General features: G+C 39.1%; 1 protein-coding gene across 1 annotated transcript in view; it reads right to left on the minus strand.

Moving 5' to 3' along the window:
* The window catches only part of LOC106094648 (chitin synthase chs-2), a 414794-nt gene that overhangs the window by 204741 nt on the left and 193249 nt on the right, over window positions 1–16804 (minus strand). Inside the window, exon 8 of the mRNA XM_059360879.1 lies at window positions 15982–16207. Coding sequence (XP_059216862.1) covers window positions 15982–16207 — 226 coding nt within the window. The remainder of the gene's footprint in view (window positions 1–15981; window positions 16208–16804) is intronic.

The raw sequence follows: 16804 nt of genomic DNA on the forward strand, positions 1-16804 counted from the left end.
CGGAATGACAAAATGAATATACCCCCATCCTTCGGTGGTGGTTACAAAAATAGGTATAAATACAAAAAATTTCTATGGAAAAAAGAATTTTAGAAAAATTCTTATTAGTTAAAATGTTTGCAAAATTTTAGAGTAAGAATAAGAAACATTTTTTGTGCGTGGTGTAAATGAAGGCGCAGCGATGCGGGCCAGGCTCAATTATCTATATATATTTAAAAATATTTTTTTTTTGTTTGTGTGTCGATTTGTTTGAAGAGGGAGGGGGACCCTCCACCTTACCCTAACTTTCAAAAACATAAGATCTCGGAGATGGGTATGGCGATTTTTAAGCGAAATTTTGTTTGCACACTTACAGTAACCTAAAAACAACAATTTGGTATCAAAGTTTGGTGTGGGGTGCCTAGGAGGGCCGCCCACCCGCTAAACCCGCCAAACGGATTTTTACTACAACATGGGTATCAAATTAAAGGTATTTGAGAGTAGAAAACGAATTTGATATCCAAGTGTGGTACTGTTTCGTGATCCACCCCACCTCCAAAAAACCTCTCAAATCGGACATATTTTCCGACCATGGCAATATGGGAGTAGAGCACGAAATTGACTTTCACTTTTCGGACCAAGTCTCTAGGGGTTCACCACACCCCAAGAAGAACTTTTACTGACTAATGCAATGTGGGGTTTTAATAAGAGGAATTTGGGTGTAGAAAAATCCACAAGAAATTGGAATATATTTTCTACTTAAATAAGCAGAAATGTCCAAATTTAAAGTACTCTTTTCCAACAAAGCATTATCGGGCGCAGCAAATTGGTTCAGGCACAGCTAGTTTATCATATTTTTCTATATGCGGTAAGTAGTGTAGTAGCAAGTATATGAAGACAATGTTCGGTGAAATAGTGGGATATAAAAAATAAAAGTGGTAAAAACTCTGTTATATTTGAATTGATAGAAATATCTGCATGAAGTGAGCATTTAATAATTGTTTCCATGCTAATCGGCCACTGTGGATTATAATCTTCTTATATATAAAAATCAATTTGTGTTTGTTTGTTTGTCGGTTGGTATATTTGTTCTGTATAAACTCTTGAAATTTTCACAGATTGTGTAGCTTGGCCTGGAAGGAAACATAGGCTATATATATTTTTGATATCAGAAGGGGAGCGGAACCTCCCCCTTCCCCAAAGTACTACCCAAAAATACAAGTGGACCGATCAGGACAATATGAGACTCAAATGCAAGGTATTCAGGAATGGAGTGAGAATTTCATATGCAAAATTGGGTCCGAGTAACTGGAGGGCCGCCCCAAGCCCAAAACCCCCTAATATAAGTTTATTGGACGATCATGGCAATATAGGACTTAAATGAAAGGCATTCAAAGCCATATCTAAGTTTCATAGTGAAAGCTCCGGCGAATCAGCTGGTGTATTTTGATGAAATTTTTCATTTGCGTTTTTTTTTTTTGCTCTCAAACTAGTTTTATGGTTTCAACGGGTTATTGTTTGTGTCGGTCAATTGGTTTTAAATTACTTTCACTTCCACAAGATTTGATGCAAACAAACTGAAAACATTAAGCAACTGTAATTGTTAAATATTTAAAAAAAAAAATAAATTTTGACCAATTTTTACGAAGAACCATTCTGCTTAATTCTTTTCCGCTAATTTCTTTTTCGAACTTTATTAAATCGAAATCGATCTAAAATCCGTTTTTGATGGAAAAGGTGTCCGATAAAAATTGTTTCTAACTATTGTCGTATATCCTTATAAATTGCATCATGTCTTTATAAGTCCTAAAGTTTTTCTAATATGTTGGTGATAAAATAAAATAATGTGGTAGAACTAAAAATCAGATATAAGAAGATATTTCTTCGCTACCTCAGTTGTAAACTTTTTTCTTTCCTTTGTTCACTGTTTGATTTCAAATGATCTAGCGGCAAACGTAGTGTAATATAAAACTTGCTCTTATAGATAAAAGTATGCTGTCTAATATAATTTAAACACATTTCCTCACTTAGGGTGGATGTTAAATTCATGTTTCACGGTGAAAATTAATGTTTCTCGCCATTACTTTTGTAGTTAATGTATTTTGAAGAAAAAAAAACTTTTTGACTTCAACCATTAGGGCATTCCCATTAATTATGATAAAAGTTTAATAAAAGTACTATGTTATCAATGATATTTTTGTAGTTTTTGAAAAAAGTAATAGTAATGGGTATTTCACTGTGAACCACGAACTTACTACGCGAAATAACACGAACTCGTCGAATTTCATTAGAGATTTTCGTACATAACACTAAGGAAATCAATATTCGCAAAATCTTTTCATTGTAAAAAGATTTTCTTGGAAGAAAAAAATTCAAAAAGTAAATTTTAAAATGTTTTAAATAATATTTCAGTGTGCTCAAATGCACAGTTCAAGCCAGCAGTAGTAACAAATTTTGACTAGTATTTTCGATTAGCTCCGTATCAATGTCTTAGATACTGCATTGTGAATTAATCTTAAAAAAATTTTTCAGGCGCAATGGGTTCAAATTTTGTCTTTGAAATATTAAATGAAATTTGTCTATGGAAAAAATTTTAGAAAAATGTTATTTGGCGCAGATAAGCATAATAAAAATACATTAATAATACATTAAAAATGTTTATGCAAAATATAGTGCCGCAAAATGAAAATTTTTAGAAATTTTGGCTTAAAAAATTAATCTCGGGGTAAGGATGTCTTTAGAGAGTTTTTCGCTGGAATTTAGTCCTTAAAAATGTATTAAAATTTAGCATTAAGAAAAAAATTAATTGACATTTTTTATAAGAATTTTGCCTTTAGAAAAATTTAAAAGAAATTTTGTCTTTAAAAAATAATTTCGAGGGGGTCCGGCCCATGCTAAAGTTTTGTCGTAAGTAAATGTTTTGCAGAAATAATGTTCTTAGAAAAATTTCATTAACATTTTTTTACAAAAAATTTCATTACAATTTTGTTTTTACTATGCAAGGGAATTATTATGTTTTTGGCACACTAGTTTAAACAGCTCACGCACGTTTCGTATTTCGTTTCACTGTCAAACATCTTCAGTTTGTCTATAATTTAACCATGAATGGTCTTAGAAACGAACAACGCTTGCAAATTATTGAATTTTATTATCAAAATGCGTGCTCTGTTAAGAAAGTTCGCCGCAATCTTCTTCCATTTTATGGCCAATTGGATCTTTGGCTCAATGGGTACGTAAATAAGCAGAATTGTCGATTTTGAAGTCAAGATCAGCCAGAAGCATTGCAAGAGCTACCATTGAATCCAGAAAAGTCATAGATTGGTTTATGGGCTGGTGGCATCATTGGACCGTACTTCTTCAAAGATGATGCGAACCCTAACGTAACTGTGAATGGTGAGCGCTACCGTGAGATAATATCCAATTTTTTTGCCCAAAATGCAAGATCTTGACTTGCATGACATGTGGTTTCAACAAAAAGGTGCCACATGCCACAAAGTACTCGTAACAATGGACTTATTGAGAGACGAGTTCGGTGAACATTTTATTTCACGTTCGGGACTGCTCAATTGGCCGCCTAATTCGTGCGATTTAACGCCTTTAGAATATTTTTTGTGGGGCTATGTTAAAGCTCATGTCTATACAGACAAGAACGCTTCAATTGACGAATTAGAATTAGAGATACCGGCCGAATCGTTGGAAACAGTGTGCCCAAACTGGACTAAGCGGATGGACCATTTGAGGCGCAGTAAGGGTCAACATTTGCACGAAATAATCTTCGTATCAAGCGAATATTCTTGCAATTATGAAAGTGGTGGAATGGCTAAAATATAATTTCATTACGACGATTTGCATAAATATCTTCTCAGAAAGCCAGGCAGCCATTAAATCCCTGGAGAACGTATTTCTGAACACAAAATCCGCCCTCAACTGTCGCAGATCTCTCAAAGAGATGGCTGAACAGTTCAAAGTTCAACTGTTCTGGTGCCAGGCCACAGAGTCATCCTAGGGAATTGTAAAGCGGACGAGCTTGCGTGACTAGGAACCACCCTACACATTCCAGGGAAACTGAAATCTGTGGGTATGCCTCTATCGACATGTAAGCTAAGTTTTCAGGACCAGGTCTGAAGGACAACGAATGAAAGATGGTCACAAACAGGGGGCTATGAGCATTCCAAAACTATGTGGCTTAATCTAGATTTGAAGAGGTCTATCGCTTTGCTGATTAGCTAGAACAGACGTCTCATTCATTGTATCCGTCATGACAGGTCACTGTCTAATCGGAAAACATGCTGACAGACTGTTGGATGCCAGCAACGACTTTTGAAGAAGCTGTGAGGACATCGAAGAAGAAAAGACTATGAACACTTTCTGTGTGTCAGCAATCAGAAGGAGTTCCACTTTAGGTTCTCATTTCTTTGAGAACCTGTCTGATTTAGCGGATGTGAACATTCGCAAGTTATTGGCTTTTAAAGCGATCTGGATGGTTCAGCGGCAGGAATTAGAAGGCACCTACCTTCTTCTATTCCTGCTGTATCACAATGGACGAAAACGTCTAAGTTAGTCTGATGGCAGACTGCCACTTAAACCTAACCTTACCTAATCTTCAAACATTAAATTATATGAACCGTACTATCGATTCAAATAAAGATTTCATGTTTTTTTCCGAATTTGATGTGTGTTTTTTTTTTTTGAGAAACCTTTCTATAGCTCTTAAAAGATTACCCGTTAGAAGAAAAGCGACCACATTCTTCATCCTGTTTGCTGAATCTGAATGTATTTCATGATCCATTTTTGTCGGATATTTGTTGAAGATTAGAATCCAAGTTGTTTGGGCTTCGGATTACAACGTATAAAAAAGTTAAAATTTAAAAATAAATTTTTAGGGAAATAAAAGTAAGTGTTTGGTTATTATTTTCTTGTAGAGAAAACAAATTCGGCCTTTGAATCCAAAGCAATTTTGATTTAATAAAAATTCGCTTAATTATTAAAGTTTGAAAATCGGAGATCCATTCAAGCTGGGTCTTGAGCGTGCGAAGATTTTGGCATTTTTGAGCCAATACGGAATGCATAAGCAAACAAATCAGTAAATAAGATAATGTAAACAAATAAAAAGGCATTAAGGGCCGAACTTTGGATGGGTATATATGTAAACCCCTTTTCGTCAAAATTCGGTGAAATTTGGATAACTTAAGCACCCAAATTCGGCTCGGACATTGAGTGGTCTAGTATATTTAAGTCACTATTCAATTTTGTAGAACAAAATATTGGTCTTTTTGGCAGCTATATCCAAATATGAACGGATCCGAACCATATTAAGGTCTGGTATCGGGAGGCTCAGAAAAACTCACTGTTTCAAATTGCAACGATATCGGGTAATAAATAGAGTTTTTATGGGCTTCAGTCCTCTTATCGGCAGATCGGTATATATATCAGCTACATCAAAATATAGTCCGATCAGAACCATATTTAGGTCGGATGATGGGTCGCCTTTACCTACTCACTGTTTCAAAATTCAGCGAAATCAGATAAAAAATAAAGCATTTGTTGGACCACATTCGACATAGCAGCTATATCCAAATATGGTCCGATTTGGCCCGTTCAAGAACTTAACGTGCACCAAAAAGACGTATCTGTGCCAAATTTCAGCTCAACATCTCAATTTTTGAAGGCTGTAGAGTGATTATAGCAGACGGACGCACAGACAGATAGACACACGGACATCGTTAATTCGTCTTAGAATTTTACGACGATCGGAAATTGATATTTCGATGTGTTGCAAACGGAATGACTAGATGAATATACCCCCTATCCTACGGTGTTGGGTATAAAAAAATGAATGTTAGCGAACGAAGGAGCTCTCGCTTTCAAGTACTCTAAGAAAACCAAGCCAGTCCTCCTGCAATGAACAGGAACGAAGGAAGAGAGCACTGCTCCTGAGTCTTCAAGGAGGACTGAGACTTCCAAAAGGAAACCACAGCCATCACGGAAGGAAAAGATTGTCGCTGAGAATGGTAAGGCGCCGCACTCCAACGCTAGAGTGGCAAGGAAGCACAACAGAGATGAGCTGGCTTATGCACCGGATTTTCGAACATGTGTGAAACTCTGTAGAGGGTCCACCCATACAAATGATGTACTGCGAGTATAGAGGGGACATCTTTACGCTGCGTTTTGCGTCGGCGGAATATTGAAACCGTCAAAAAGCACGTCGGATGTATCCACGCTCCCTGGGAGGGCGCAAAGCTCGACCTGGTGAGAAAGATGGACATCTCCCAGCTCACGAAGGCGACGGTCTTGAACAGGGGATTAGACAGTAAATCTCCGACGGAACGCATTTTGGGATTCTTGGGCAAGTAAAACCAAGGTTCGGACGCAGAGAAGTGGGAGGTCTTCCACAGAGAGGAAAAGGTGTAAGGAACTCTTTCTGTGGTTGTCATTGGTCAAGTCTCCTGGCAAAAATCCTCATATTGAGACATCAGGCCGTATAGTGGCAGGAAACTCAATACCGCCCAACAGACAGGGGGCTGAATACGAGACAATCACCGTCTCTCTCAATATTGGGATGACAAGGATAAGCAAAGATCCCAATACTAAAATAGCAGGCAGTGCAGGGGAGAGATCCTACGATAGGAAAAGATCCTAATATTAAAACATCAGACAGTGCAGTGACAGAGAACTTAATGCCGCCTAACGCACAGGGAGCCGGCGGTGAGACCATAGCCTACTCCCAAGAAGACCATTTACTCATGATTTTAAAGAATAAGATGGGCAAAGATCCTATCATTGAAACATCAGGCAGTACAAAGGCGGGAAACTCAATACAGCCTAACGAATAGGGACCCGACGATGGAACCATTACCGTCTTTCTCAAGATTCGGAAGACTAGGATAGGCAAAGAGCCTAATACGAAAACTTTAGACAGTGCAGTGAAAGGAAAGTCTATGCAGCCTAGTGAGCAGGGAGCCGACGATTAGGTCATCACCCATTCCCAAGAAGCCCATTTACTGGAGGACCAAGGATTGAGGTTATCCAGATACACCTCCACCGAAGCGAGACAGTTACACACGCTCTGATGGAGAAAATCAGCAAGGGCAAGGATCATATTGCCTTTATTCAGGAGCCATGGACGACGCGGAACAAAGTTTCTGGACTGAACCACATCAACTACCAATTATTCTATGCAAGCACTGGACCTCGGCCGAGGACCTGCGCTATTTGCATTAAAAATTAAATTATATATTTTCAACAGAGTTTTCACCGTCGGTTGCAATAGCGATGAGACGGTGGAGCATACCTGGCATCACTTTCGACTTTTCGACACCGCCACCACCGTCGGAGCTGCAACGGCTGGTGAGGAAAGCAAAACAGACAGGAATCGAGGTACTAATAGGGTGCGATGCAAACTCTCACCACATATCGTGGGGTAGTACCAACACTTATAAGCGGGGCCAAACCCAGGCAGAGTTCTTAAATACTAACGACCTAATAATACTTAATATTGGTAACACCGCTACCTTTGTTAATAGGATTAGGGAGGAGGTATTAGATGTGACGATCGGAAAATCTAATCGATGAGGTTCAGGATTGGAGGGTCTCCATGAAACACTCTTTCTCTAACCACCGCTACATTAGGTTTAGAATAGCATGACAAGCTCTGAATCCAATAACCTTCCAGAATAAGTTGAAAACCAACTGGACAAAATTCGGAAGGCTACTCAGAAGAAAACTTGGACAACGTAATTTAGATTGTCCAAGCATAGAAGACATTAACGAAAATGTCAACAGGATTACGACTGCACTGGTGGGGTCCTTCGAAGATAGTTATTCTCTTCGGGAAAGGAAATCAGCCTAAGAAAAACCCTGGATAAACGGGGAGATTCGCAATATTGGGAAACGTCACGTCGTAAAGAACCAGAAGTATATTGGGATATATATTATACACGGCTCAAGAAATACAATAAAACTACCAGAGCAGAAAAACGTGCCTCCTGGAAGCTTTTCTGCGACCAGGTCGATAGCGTTAATGACGCCTAGATGAAAAGATAACTCTCAAAAACCAGTGTCCAAACTGAAACTTTAGTAGACGACATGGGATTGAGAGCAGATACAACGGAGGACATGTTGAAGCTTTTGATAAAAACGCATTTTCCACATGATACGACGAGACTCACGGAGACCCCAGAATCTTGGAATAATGAGGTAGATCGAAGGCTTATCATTACAGATTTTATGATAAAGGAATTTTTGAGGAGCTTCAAACAGTTAAGTCACCCGGACCTGATAGAATATTTCCGGCGTTACTACAGAAGGAAGCAGACTATCTGGAGGCCTACCTGGCCAATATTTTCACAGCGTGCGTGGGACTTACATATACTCCGAAAGCCTGGCAGGAGGCAAAGGTGGTATTATACCCAAACCCGGCAAGTTATGCGACACCAAAGGCCTACAAAGCTATAAGACTTATGTCCTTTCTACTCAAAACCACGGAACGTATTGTGGACACCATAATAAAGAGTAGAACATCCAGCGTACTGCTCAAATACAAACAGCATGCCTATATCAATGAAAGGTAGGTGGAGACTGTCCTGCTTCACATTTCCTCAATAGAACAATTTCGATATCTTCCAAGGTCAAATACTTAGGTGTGATCTTGGACAGGGCTATAGGCTCGAAATGGGGCCTAAATCCACTGGCTCTACAGGACTATAATGAGACCAATATATACTTCCGCCTCAGTAGTTTGGTGGACTGCGTTCGAGAAAAAGTGCAACTGGAGGATAATACAACGGGTCAGAGACATACAGATTAAGTGCGATGGGAGAATGAATTGAGGATAGGAGGACCTGATACCATCGCGGTATAGTCGGTGCGACGATAGGAAACCTGGAAGGAATGTAAGAGGTTTCCGATCGAATACCTGAAACAACAATTGAGGTCGAGTGCGAAGCACTGCTGCCAGAGGCACAGTCTATGATTGACGGAACCCTAGTATTGCCATGATCATGTTACACAGATTGATCAAGCTAGAGGACGGAGTGGTCCTGGTGTCTACATGACAACCCAGGAACTGAGATCTGTTTTACATTGTCATAATACGGTCCTGCAGGTGGAGATCCGGGTTATCACGAAATGCGTGAAGTGGTGTGGTGTTTACGCGAGGACATCGAGTATGAACATCTTTACCGACAGGCCATAATGACAATAACAGCCACGACGGCAAGATCACAAACAGACTTGGAATGTAAGAAGAAACTTAACGCCTTCTCTGAGGATGGCACGATTCGCATCGTTTGGGTGCCGCGATATAGCGGAGTAACTGGGAATGAGAAAGCAGACGATTTGACAGTAATGGCCAGAGAATTTCCGTCAATAAACTTGGTTAACCTGAAGCCTTTCGGGTCGACGCAGTCCGAGTTAATAGCATGGGCGACGAATGCGCATGTAACCCTCTGGTGCAGCGAAACGGTAAGTGGGACGTCGAATATCCTATGGGGAGGATTGAGAGAAAATGATGCTATAACTGAAAAAAAGTAAGCAGGAGGTCAGTATAGCTTTCGGTATCATAACGGGACACACAAGACTACGAGCTCACTTATGTAAAATCGGTGCGGCAAGTGACAGCATGTGTAGGAGATGCGGTTAAGATGATGAGACGTTGGAGCATTTCCTATGCCATTTCCCGGCTTTCGCGTCTAGCAGATACCGGTACTTAGGTGGGGACACAATACCAGACATGAACCAACTTTGGATTTTGTAAGTAGCACGGAATTCCCAATTTAGATTTTCTTTTCCGAGGATACTTTTTTGGTGTTTAGAACGCACGACAAGCCGATTACTGGCTTTGATGTATGTCCATAGTGGAATGGGGAGGATTAATATCTGCACCCTCTTTTCAATCTAACCTAAACTAATGAAGGAATCTGAAAATTTTTTTGATAATGCTAGCTGGATTTGGAAGGAGGTCATGCCACCCCACTCATCTTGGTTGTCTTAGGTGTATCTGGGTATATCGTTTGGGAAACTCACAAAAGTCATTCGAAATAACGTTGTGAAACGATGGATTTATCATCAAAATACTTGCATGGAACGAACGATGTCCGAAATAAACTCCCCATCATTACTTTTCCATTTAAAATGTGGTTATATAACCCTAATGAAAAACAAAGAAATAAAAATGTTTTTAACAAGTCTTGCAGAAGAAGCTGCAAGTGTGAGTGTGAAAATCCTTGAACAGAAATTAAAACATAAGTTTGGCATCAATGGATAAATTGCATCCACGTGCGAATATCCTTTCGCGTGGACGTTCAAAGGCCATTGAATAACTGTTTTCTATGAAACACAGCCTAAAGAATTTACCACACCTACATACATGCAAGTGCATTCATACATATGTGAGTGGGTGTTTTCTACGGATATAAATATTACGACCATTAAATGATTACAAATGAAATGTGAAAGTCCATCTGACATTATTTTAATCACCAAAGATGTTGCAGCGGAATGCATGCAAAACATACATTTCTTCCTTGTGCATATTCCAATTACAGTTAAAACATTGTGCCTCGGCAAGTTTTGCCATTTTTCGCACATGTATACCGTAAACTCATTTGTATGAGATAAGTTGAGACAGTGTCTGGAATCCAATTTATACTATTGCCAAAAACATATGCATAGTTATATCATAATTGAAACCGGTTAAGTAAAATGATAAAATTTCACCTATTTTGTTCCTCTTATCAATAACTTTCAGTAAAGCGTAGTCCGTCCGTTGGAGGGGTAAGCATGTTCGCCTATGACGCAGAACTCCTGAATGCAAATCCTGGCGAGAACATAAAAAAATTTCTAATGGTGCCAACATTTGTGAGTTACTATGGCATATATAGGAACTTCTCCCCCAAAGAGGTGTCGCATTGCTGCATACCGTTCGGACTTGGCTATAAAAATGAGGCGCCTTATCATTAAGCTAAATCTTGAATCGGACAGCACTCATTGACACTTCAGAAGTTTGTTCCTGTTCCTCAATGGATTGTTAATGGAATAGATAAGCTATTAAGTGTTTTAATTATGTATGAAATAACTTGAGTAGGGAAAAAGCAAGGCTTAGCAGCACTCTTCCTCTGATTTTATTAGTGTTTTTAACTCAAATTGTTTGGTAACAATTTGTTTCTAAACAAACAAAAAGTTCATTGATTAATTTTTTTTTTTGACAATTAAAAATCTTTCGTGAAAATCTTTGGACTTTGTTTAGGGTAAAATTGCAAGATCTTTTATGATAAATTCTAGAAAGGATTTATGACCAATATTGTTTGCAAAAACCCCCAATTATTCTTGATTGCCCCAATAATACCATCTACTCATTAGTAAAAAAAAATAATAATAAAATAATTTACTCTTAGTAATTTTATTCAAAAGGATGGTAAGGTTGGGTTTAAGTGCCAGTCTGCCATCGGACTCACTCAGACGTTTTTGTCCATTGTGATACCACAGGACCAGAAGAAGGAAGATGCCTTCTAGTTCCTACCGTTGAACCATCCAGATCGCTTTAAAAAGCCCAATAATTGCGAATGTTCACATCCGCTAAATCAGACAGGTTCTCAAAGAAATAAGAACCTAAAGTGAAACTCCTTCTGACTGCCAGTGAGGGACACACACAGAAAGTGTTTTATTGTCTTTTTTTCTTCGATGTCCAGATTCTGCAAAAGTCGTTACTGGCAACCTTCAGTCTGGCAGCATGCTTTCCGATGAGACAGTTATCTGTCATGACGAACACAATGACTGAGACTTCGTTGTCCTTCGGGCCTGGTCCTAAAAATTTTGCTTACATGTCGCAGATTCCAGTTTGCCTAGAATGTTTGCGTGGTTTCAAGTCTCGTAGTCTCGTCCGCTTTACAATTCCCTGGGATATCTCTGTGGCCTGGCACCCGGAACAGGTGACAATCGAGGGCGGTTTTTGTGTTCAGAAATACGTTCTCCGGGGAGATAATTGCTGCCTGACTGTCTGAGACGATATTTATGCCAATTGTCGTTACGAGATTATATCTTTGCCATTCCACCACTTCCTTAATTGCAAGGATCTCCGCTTGATGCATACTGCAGTGGTTGTGTAACCTTTTCGATATGACCAGTTCTAGATCTATAGAGTATACCCCAAATCCCACCTGGTCATTTAGTTCGAAAGCATCCGCATAGAAGTCTAAGTAACTTCTGTTGCCAGGTACACGTAGTTCCAATCGGTTCTATTAGGAGTAGTGGTACAGTACTTTTTGTCACAAATCCGCTCAGGTAGGATTTAATCCACACTGCCTGCACATCGGACATTGTTTTAAGGATAACACAATGTCGGTAGCAGCCACATGACCAAAGAGAAAGCTCCCTTGACCTCACGGCAGTGGTCGCAGCAATTTGTGTAGCCACAAAGTCTAGAGGCATAAGATGTAGCATTAAATTTGGTGTATCAGATGGTCCTCAGTGCAGCTGTGATGCACAAACAAGCCATTCTTTGGATCCGGTTAAGTATTGAGCAGTAGGTTGACCCTTGACCACAACACCATATAGTATTATAGGTCTGACAACTGCAGTATATACCCAACGCATGGCACGCGGTCTAAACCCCCAACTTTTGCCAATGGCACTCTTGCAAGTACATAGGGCAAGAGTTGCCTTTATTGTCCTTTCTAAAATGTTGGATTTGAAGTTCAATTTCCTGTCCAGCAAAACACTGAGGTATTTTGCGCTTTCTGAAAATGGAACATTCTCTCCTCCCAAGGAGACAGGTTAAACTGTATTGAACGTGTATCTCCTGCTGAAAAGAACTACTTCTGTCTTGCACGGATTTATATCCGGACCACTTTCGGTAACCCAATTTTGTGTTGCACGTAGAGCTCCTGAAGTATATCTCTTGGAGTGCTGGGAAACTGTCCCCTAGCCGCAATTGCCACGTCATCAGCATACGCGACTACTTTTACGCCTTTTTCTTCCAGAGACAATAATATATTGTTAATGGCTATATTGCAAAGTAGAGGAGACAGTACACCTCCATAAGGTGTTCCCCTGCTGACCCATCTTTTTAGATCCACACATTCCAAGCCTGTCGTAATGCATCGTTTTGTAAGTAAGATATTAATGAACTTTCTTACGGTAGATTTGATGTCTAGAATCTCCAACTCCTTCATGATTGATGGCGGTTTTACATTACTGAAAGCACTTTCAATGACAAGAAATGCTACCATTGTATATTCCTTGACAGCGAAAGAACCCTCTATGTAACCGACTAGGTTTCTGTGGACTTGCCTTTACAGTATGCATGCTTCTGCCGAGACGCGCGATCTCCAGGGAACTTTGCCCTAAGATATGTTTCTATCAATCTCTCAAGAGTCTTCTGCATAAAGGATGACAGACTAATAGTGTGGTAAGGTTAGTAGAAAGGTCTCCCTGCTTTCGGCATGAATATAACCTTTGTGTCCCCCCATCCCACAAGTATATACAACATGCTGACACAAGCGGAATTATCGACCTCAGCCAAGGAGCCACCCTATTGGATACAGCTTGTAAGGGAGTCGAAACTTTTTATCGCCCAAAGGATTTCGGCTCAGACACAATTTCCCAAATAGCCTCCGACGAATGCATACAAGTGACAGCCTCTTCTGGTGCCACGTTGTACGTTGGAGAATTTACCGAGAAATGTGTATCAACGAGTAGTTCTAGTATTTCCTCGCTGGAAATTGTTCATATATTCTTTGACTTCTGAACATATCCCACCGTAATAGGCCTCGAGGACAGAATCTTCCTTGGCCTAGAGGCCTCAGATGTACCCTCCTACTTTCGCCCTGTTGAAGAGTTTTCTGCAGTCCTTCCTTAGAACAACAGCTGTGGGGCCCACCATGGCGATTGCTGGCACAAGGACATGCTGACACAAGCGAGTCATTCAGGGCCTTCATGGTCCGCTTGACCATTATGTCTATATCCTCCGCAGTTTCCACTTACTTTGCTGGTTTAAAAGGGATAGACGTGCGGAATTTGTGCGGAAACTTAACCGTTGATCCGCCTTTCTTCTGTTTAGCCGAGGGAACACTTCTGCAGTATTTTCTACAAGGCTGAACTTTTTTGACGATGATCAATGAAGCTGTGGTCATCCAACACTTCCCAGTCATATATTCTTGCGCTATATCCGATACAAAGTAATATCTAGTAACTCCTGCCTCTTCTTGGTAATAAAATTCGGTTTATCCCCTTTATTACAAATTGCCAGATTGCAACTTATATAATATATTCAATAGGCAGCTCATCCCTTTCATTGACATCCGAACTTCCCCATATCTAGTGATGTGCATTAGCATCACTTCCTACAATGAGGCTTTTCTTCCCTACAGAAGCAGCTTCAACCAGCGACTTAAGGTCTGAAGGCGGCATCTCTGAATCGTGTGCCATATATGGGGAAGCCAGCCAGTAATGAGACTTGTTTATTTCAAGGCTGGCTACTACTGAATCTTCAGTGCTTAGCGACGGAAGAAGAAATACATTTAAACTAGTCTTTGCAAGAATACAGGCTCTGTGTCTCCCATTCCACGTAGCCTTGAGTAGTTTAATCCCGGAATTCTTAGTCTACAAACCATTCCTCCACACACGCATGGTAACTGGATAAGAACCACGTCAATATCCCTTGTCATAAGGAAGACCTTTAGTGCCACCATTTCCGATCCTATAATGTATATATATTCTTGATCGGTGTAAAATCAAAGACCATATAGTCATGTCCGTCTGTCTGTCTGTTGAAAGCTGATAATTTGGAAAATACTTTTTTTGTTTTGTTGGTTCAGATCGGTCAATATTAGGGCATAGCTGGAAAATCTGACGTTTATAGCTCGATTTCAAAGAAATTTTACACAATGAGCAGTGTTCGATATGGCCCTGATTGGTCCTTGTTAACATATAGCTGCCATAAAAGGCGCATTCATTATACAATTTCGCTGAAATTTCGCACTGTGAGTTGTGATTTTCGATATCCATGCCTTATATGGTTGAGATCAGTTAAAATTTTGATTTAAGTCCATGGGCCCATGAAAGGCGCCCTAATCAACAGATTTTGCTGCAATTTGTAATAGCGAGTTACATTACATCTCTTTTATCCTTCCCGAATATGGTGGAGATCGGGCTATATTTAGATATCGCTGCCATATAGACCAATTTTCTCTTTTACAATCTTGAACAATGAATTGCATTAGACCACTCAACGTGCGTGCCGAGGTTTGTCGGACCATATTTCGATATATCTGCTATGGGTTCATAAATAATGCATATATACCCTCGGTGGTCGGTATCCAAAGTACTTATCTACTTCGCGGGAAGGGCTCGATTATTATCTAACTAAACCATCAACTTAACATACTCGAATGTCTCTCTTTACCAAAAATGATGTTCAATGTTACTACGTTAATGTGAGTGATAAAATCCACTCGAATACTAAATGCTATTTGCCTCTATATGCCAACGATCCTAAGTCAACACTTAAAAGTTTAACACTAGTATTAATATTGCTCTTGGATCGGAAGCAAATTGCTTGGTACAAATTATTATTGGAGTTGTAATGACAGATGTTTACTCTTCAATATGCCACAATTGTTATTATTGACACAAACTATATTTGATAGCAATGCCATTTGTTGTCCAAGTGGACACTATAAGTTATACTTTCTTGAATTCACAAAGAGAGTTTCATAGATAGGCTACTCGGTTATACACCATATAAAATTGCGGATTTTAGACAACCTTAAAGGTCATATCGTATCCCCTACTGAAAAACATTAAATTGCCAAACATTCGAAGTTGGTTTTATGATAAAAGGCAATTGTACTTCTTATGCCAAATGTTTTTTATTCAGTTCATAGGTGTTTTCATCCCTTGAATTTTTCTTCATATAGGTTTTCATCTACTGTTAGTGACACTTTGTTTCTCATCTTTTTGGTATTGTATGCCTTATGGAAGTAGTTATTTTACGATCTTACTTACTTTCGAGTTCGTAGTATCCTTCATCCGGTTTGCCGTTGTTTATGTGAATTTTCGCCATACGCCTTGCGCATTGATCCTCATCCAGCCGTACAATAGACTTTAAGAATTCCATCATTTCGTCCAAATTTTCATGCCACATAGTCGCACAGACAATGAGTTGAGCAATTTTGTCTGATTCCAGTATATCCGTTGATGCATCACCATTTGCGAAATGTGCATCGCCACTCTGTGGAATGGCAAATGAAATCAATATTTAATAAAAGTGTTGTGAAAGCAACTGAGACCAAAAGTGTGGTGTTATGTATACACACAGTAAATTCGTGTCCACACATCCGATAAACACAGTATGAAACTGAACATTTATTGTAAATCACGAATAATGATTAATTAATCATTTGCTTTTCCTATAATATCTAATTTGACTTTCTTATAATTATAAACCATAACTTAAAAGACTTATACAAAGAATCGTATTATGTAGTGACAAATTTACCCAAAATTAGTTAAAATTTTATTTCGGTTTATGCAAAATTTTCGCTTATATTATAAACATTTATTAAACTACGGAAATCATATCCTGCTATCAAGGAAAACACATTAAGTTCATGCAATTGAAGTGAGAATGGAAATTTCCTAAAATTTTTTCCCTACTACCAGTTAAAATGAAGGTACATATGTTCCTTAAAATATATAGAATTACTTTTACGGCATTTATCTTAGCTGTTAGTAAAACATATACGCCTTTACAGTCAGAATTTACTATTATGTGTTTTGTTTATGTTTTTGGGCGTGCTTGAGCATACTGAAAAACGAAGGGAATTGG

This window comes from Stomoxys calcitrans, chromosome 1 (genome assembly GCF_963082655.1).
Source record: "Stomoxys calcitrans chromosome 1, idStoCalc2.1, whole genome shotgun sequence".
Classification (NCBI taxonomy): domain Eukaryota; kingdom Metazoa; phylum Arthropoda; class Insecta; order Diptera; family Muscidae; genus Stomoxys; species Stomoxys calcitrans.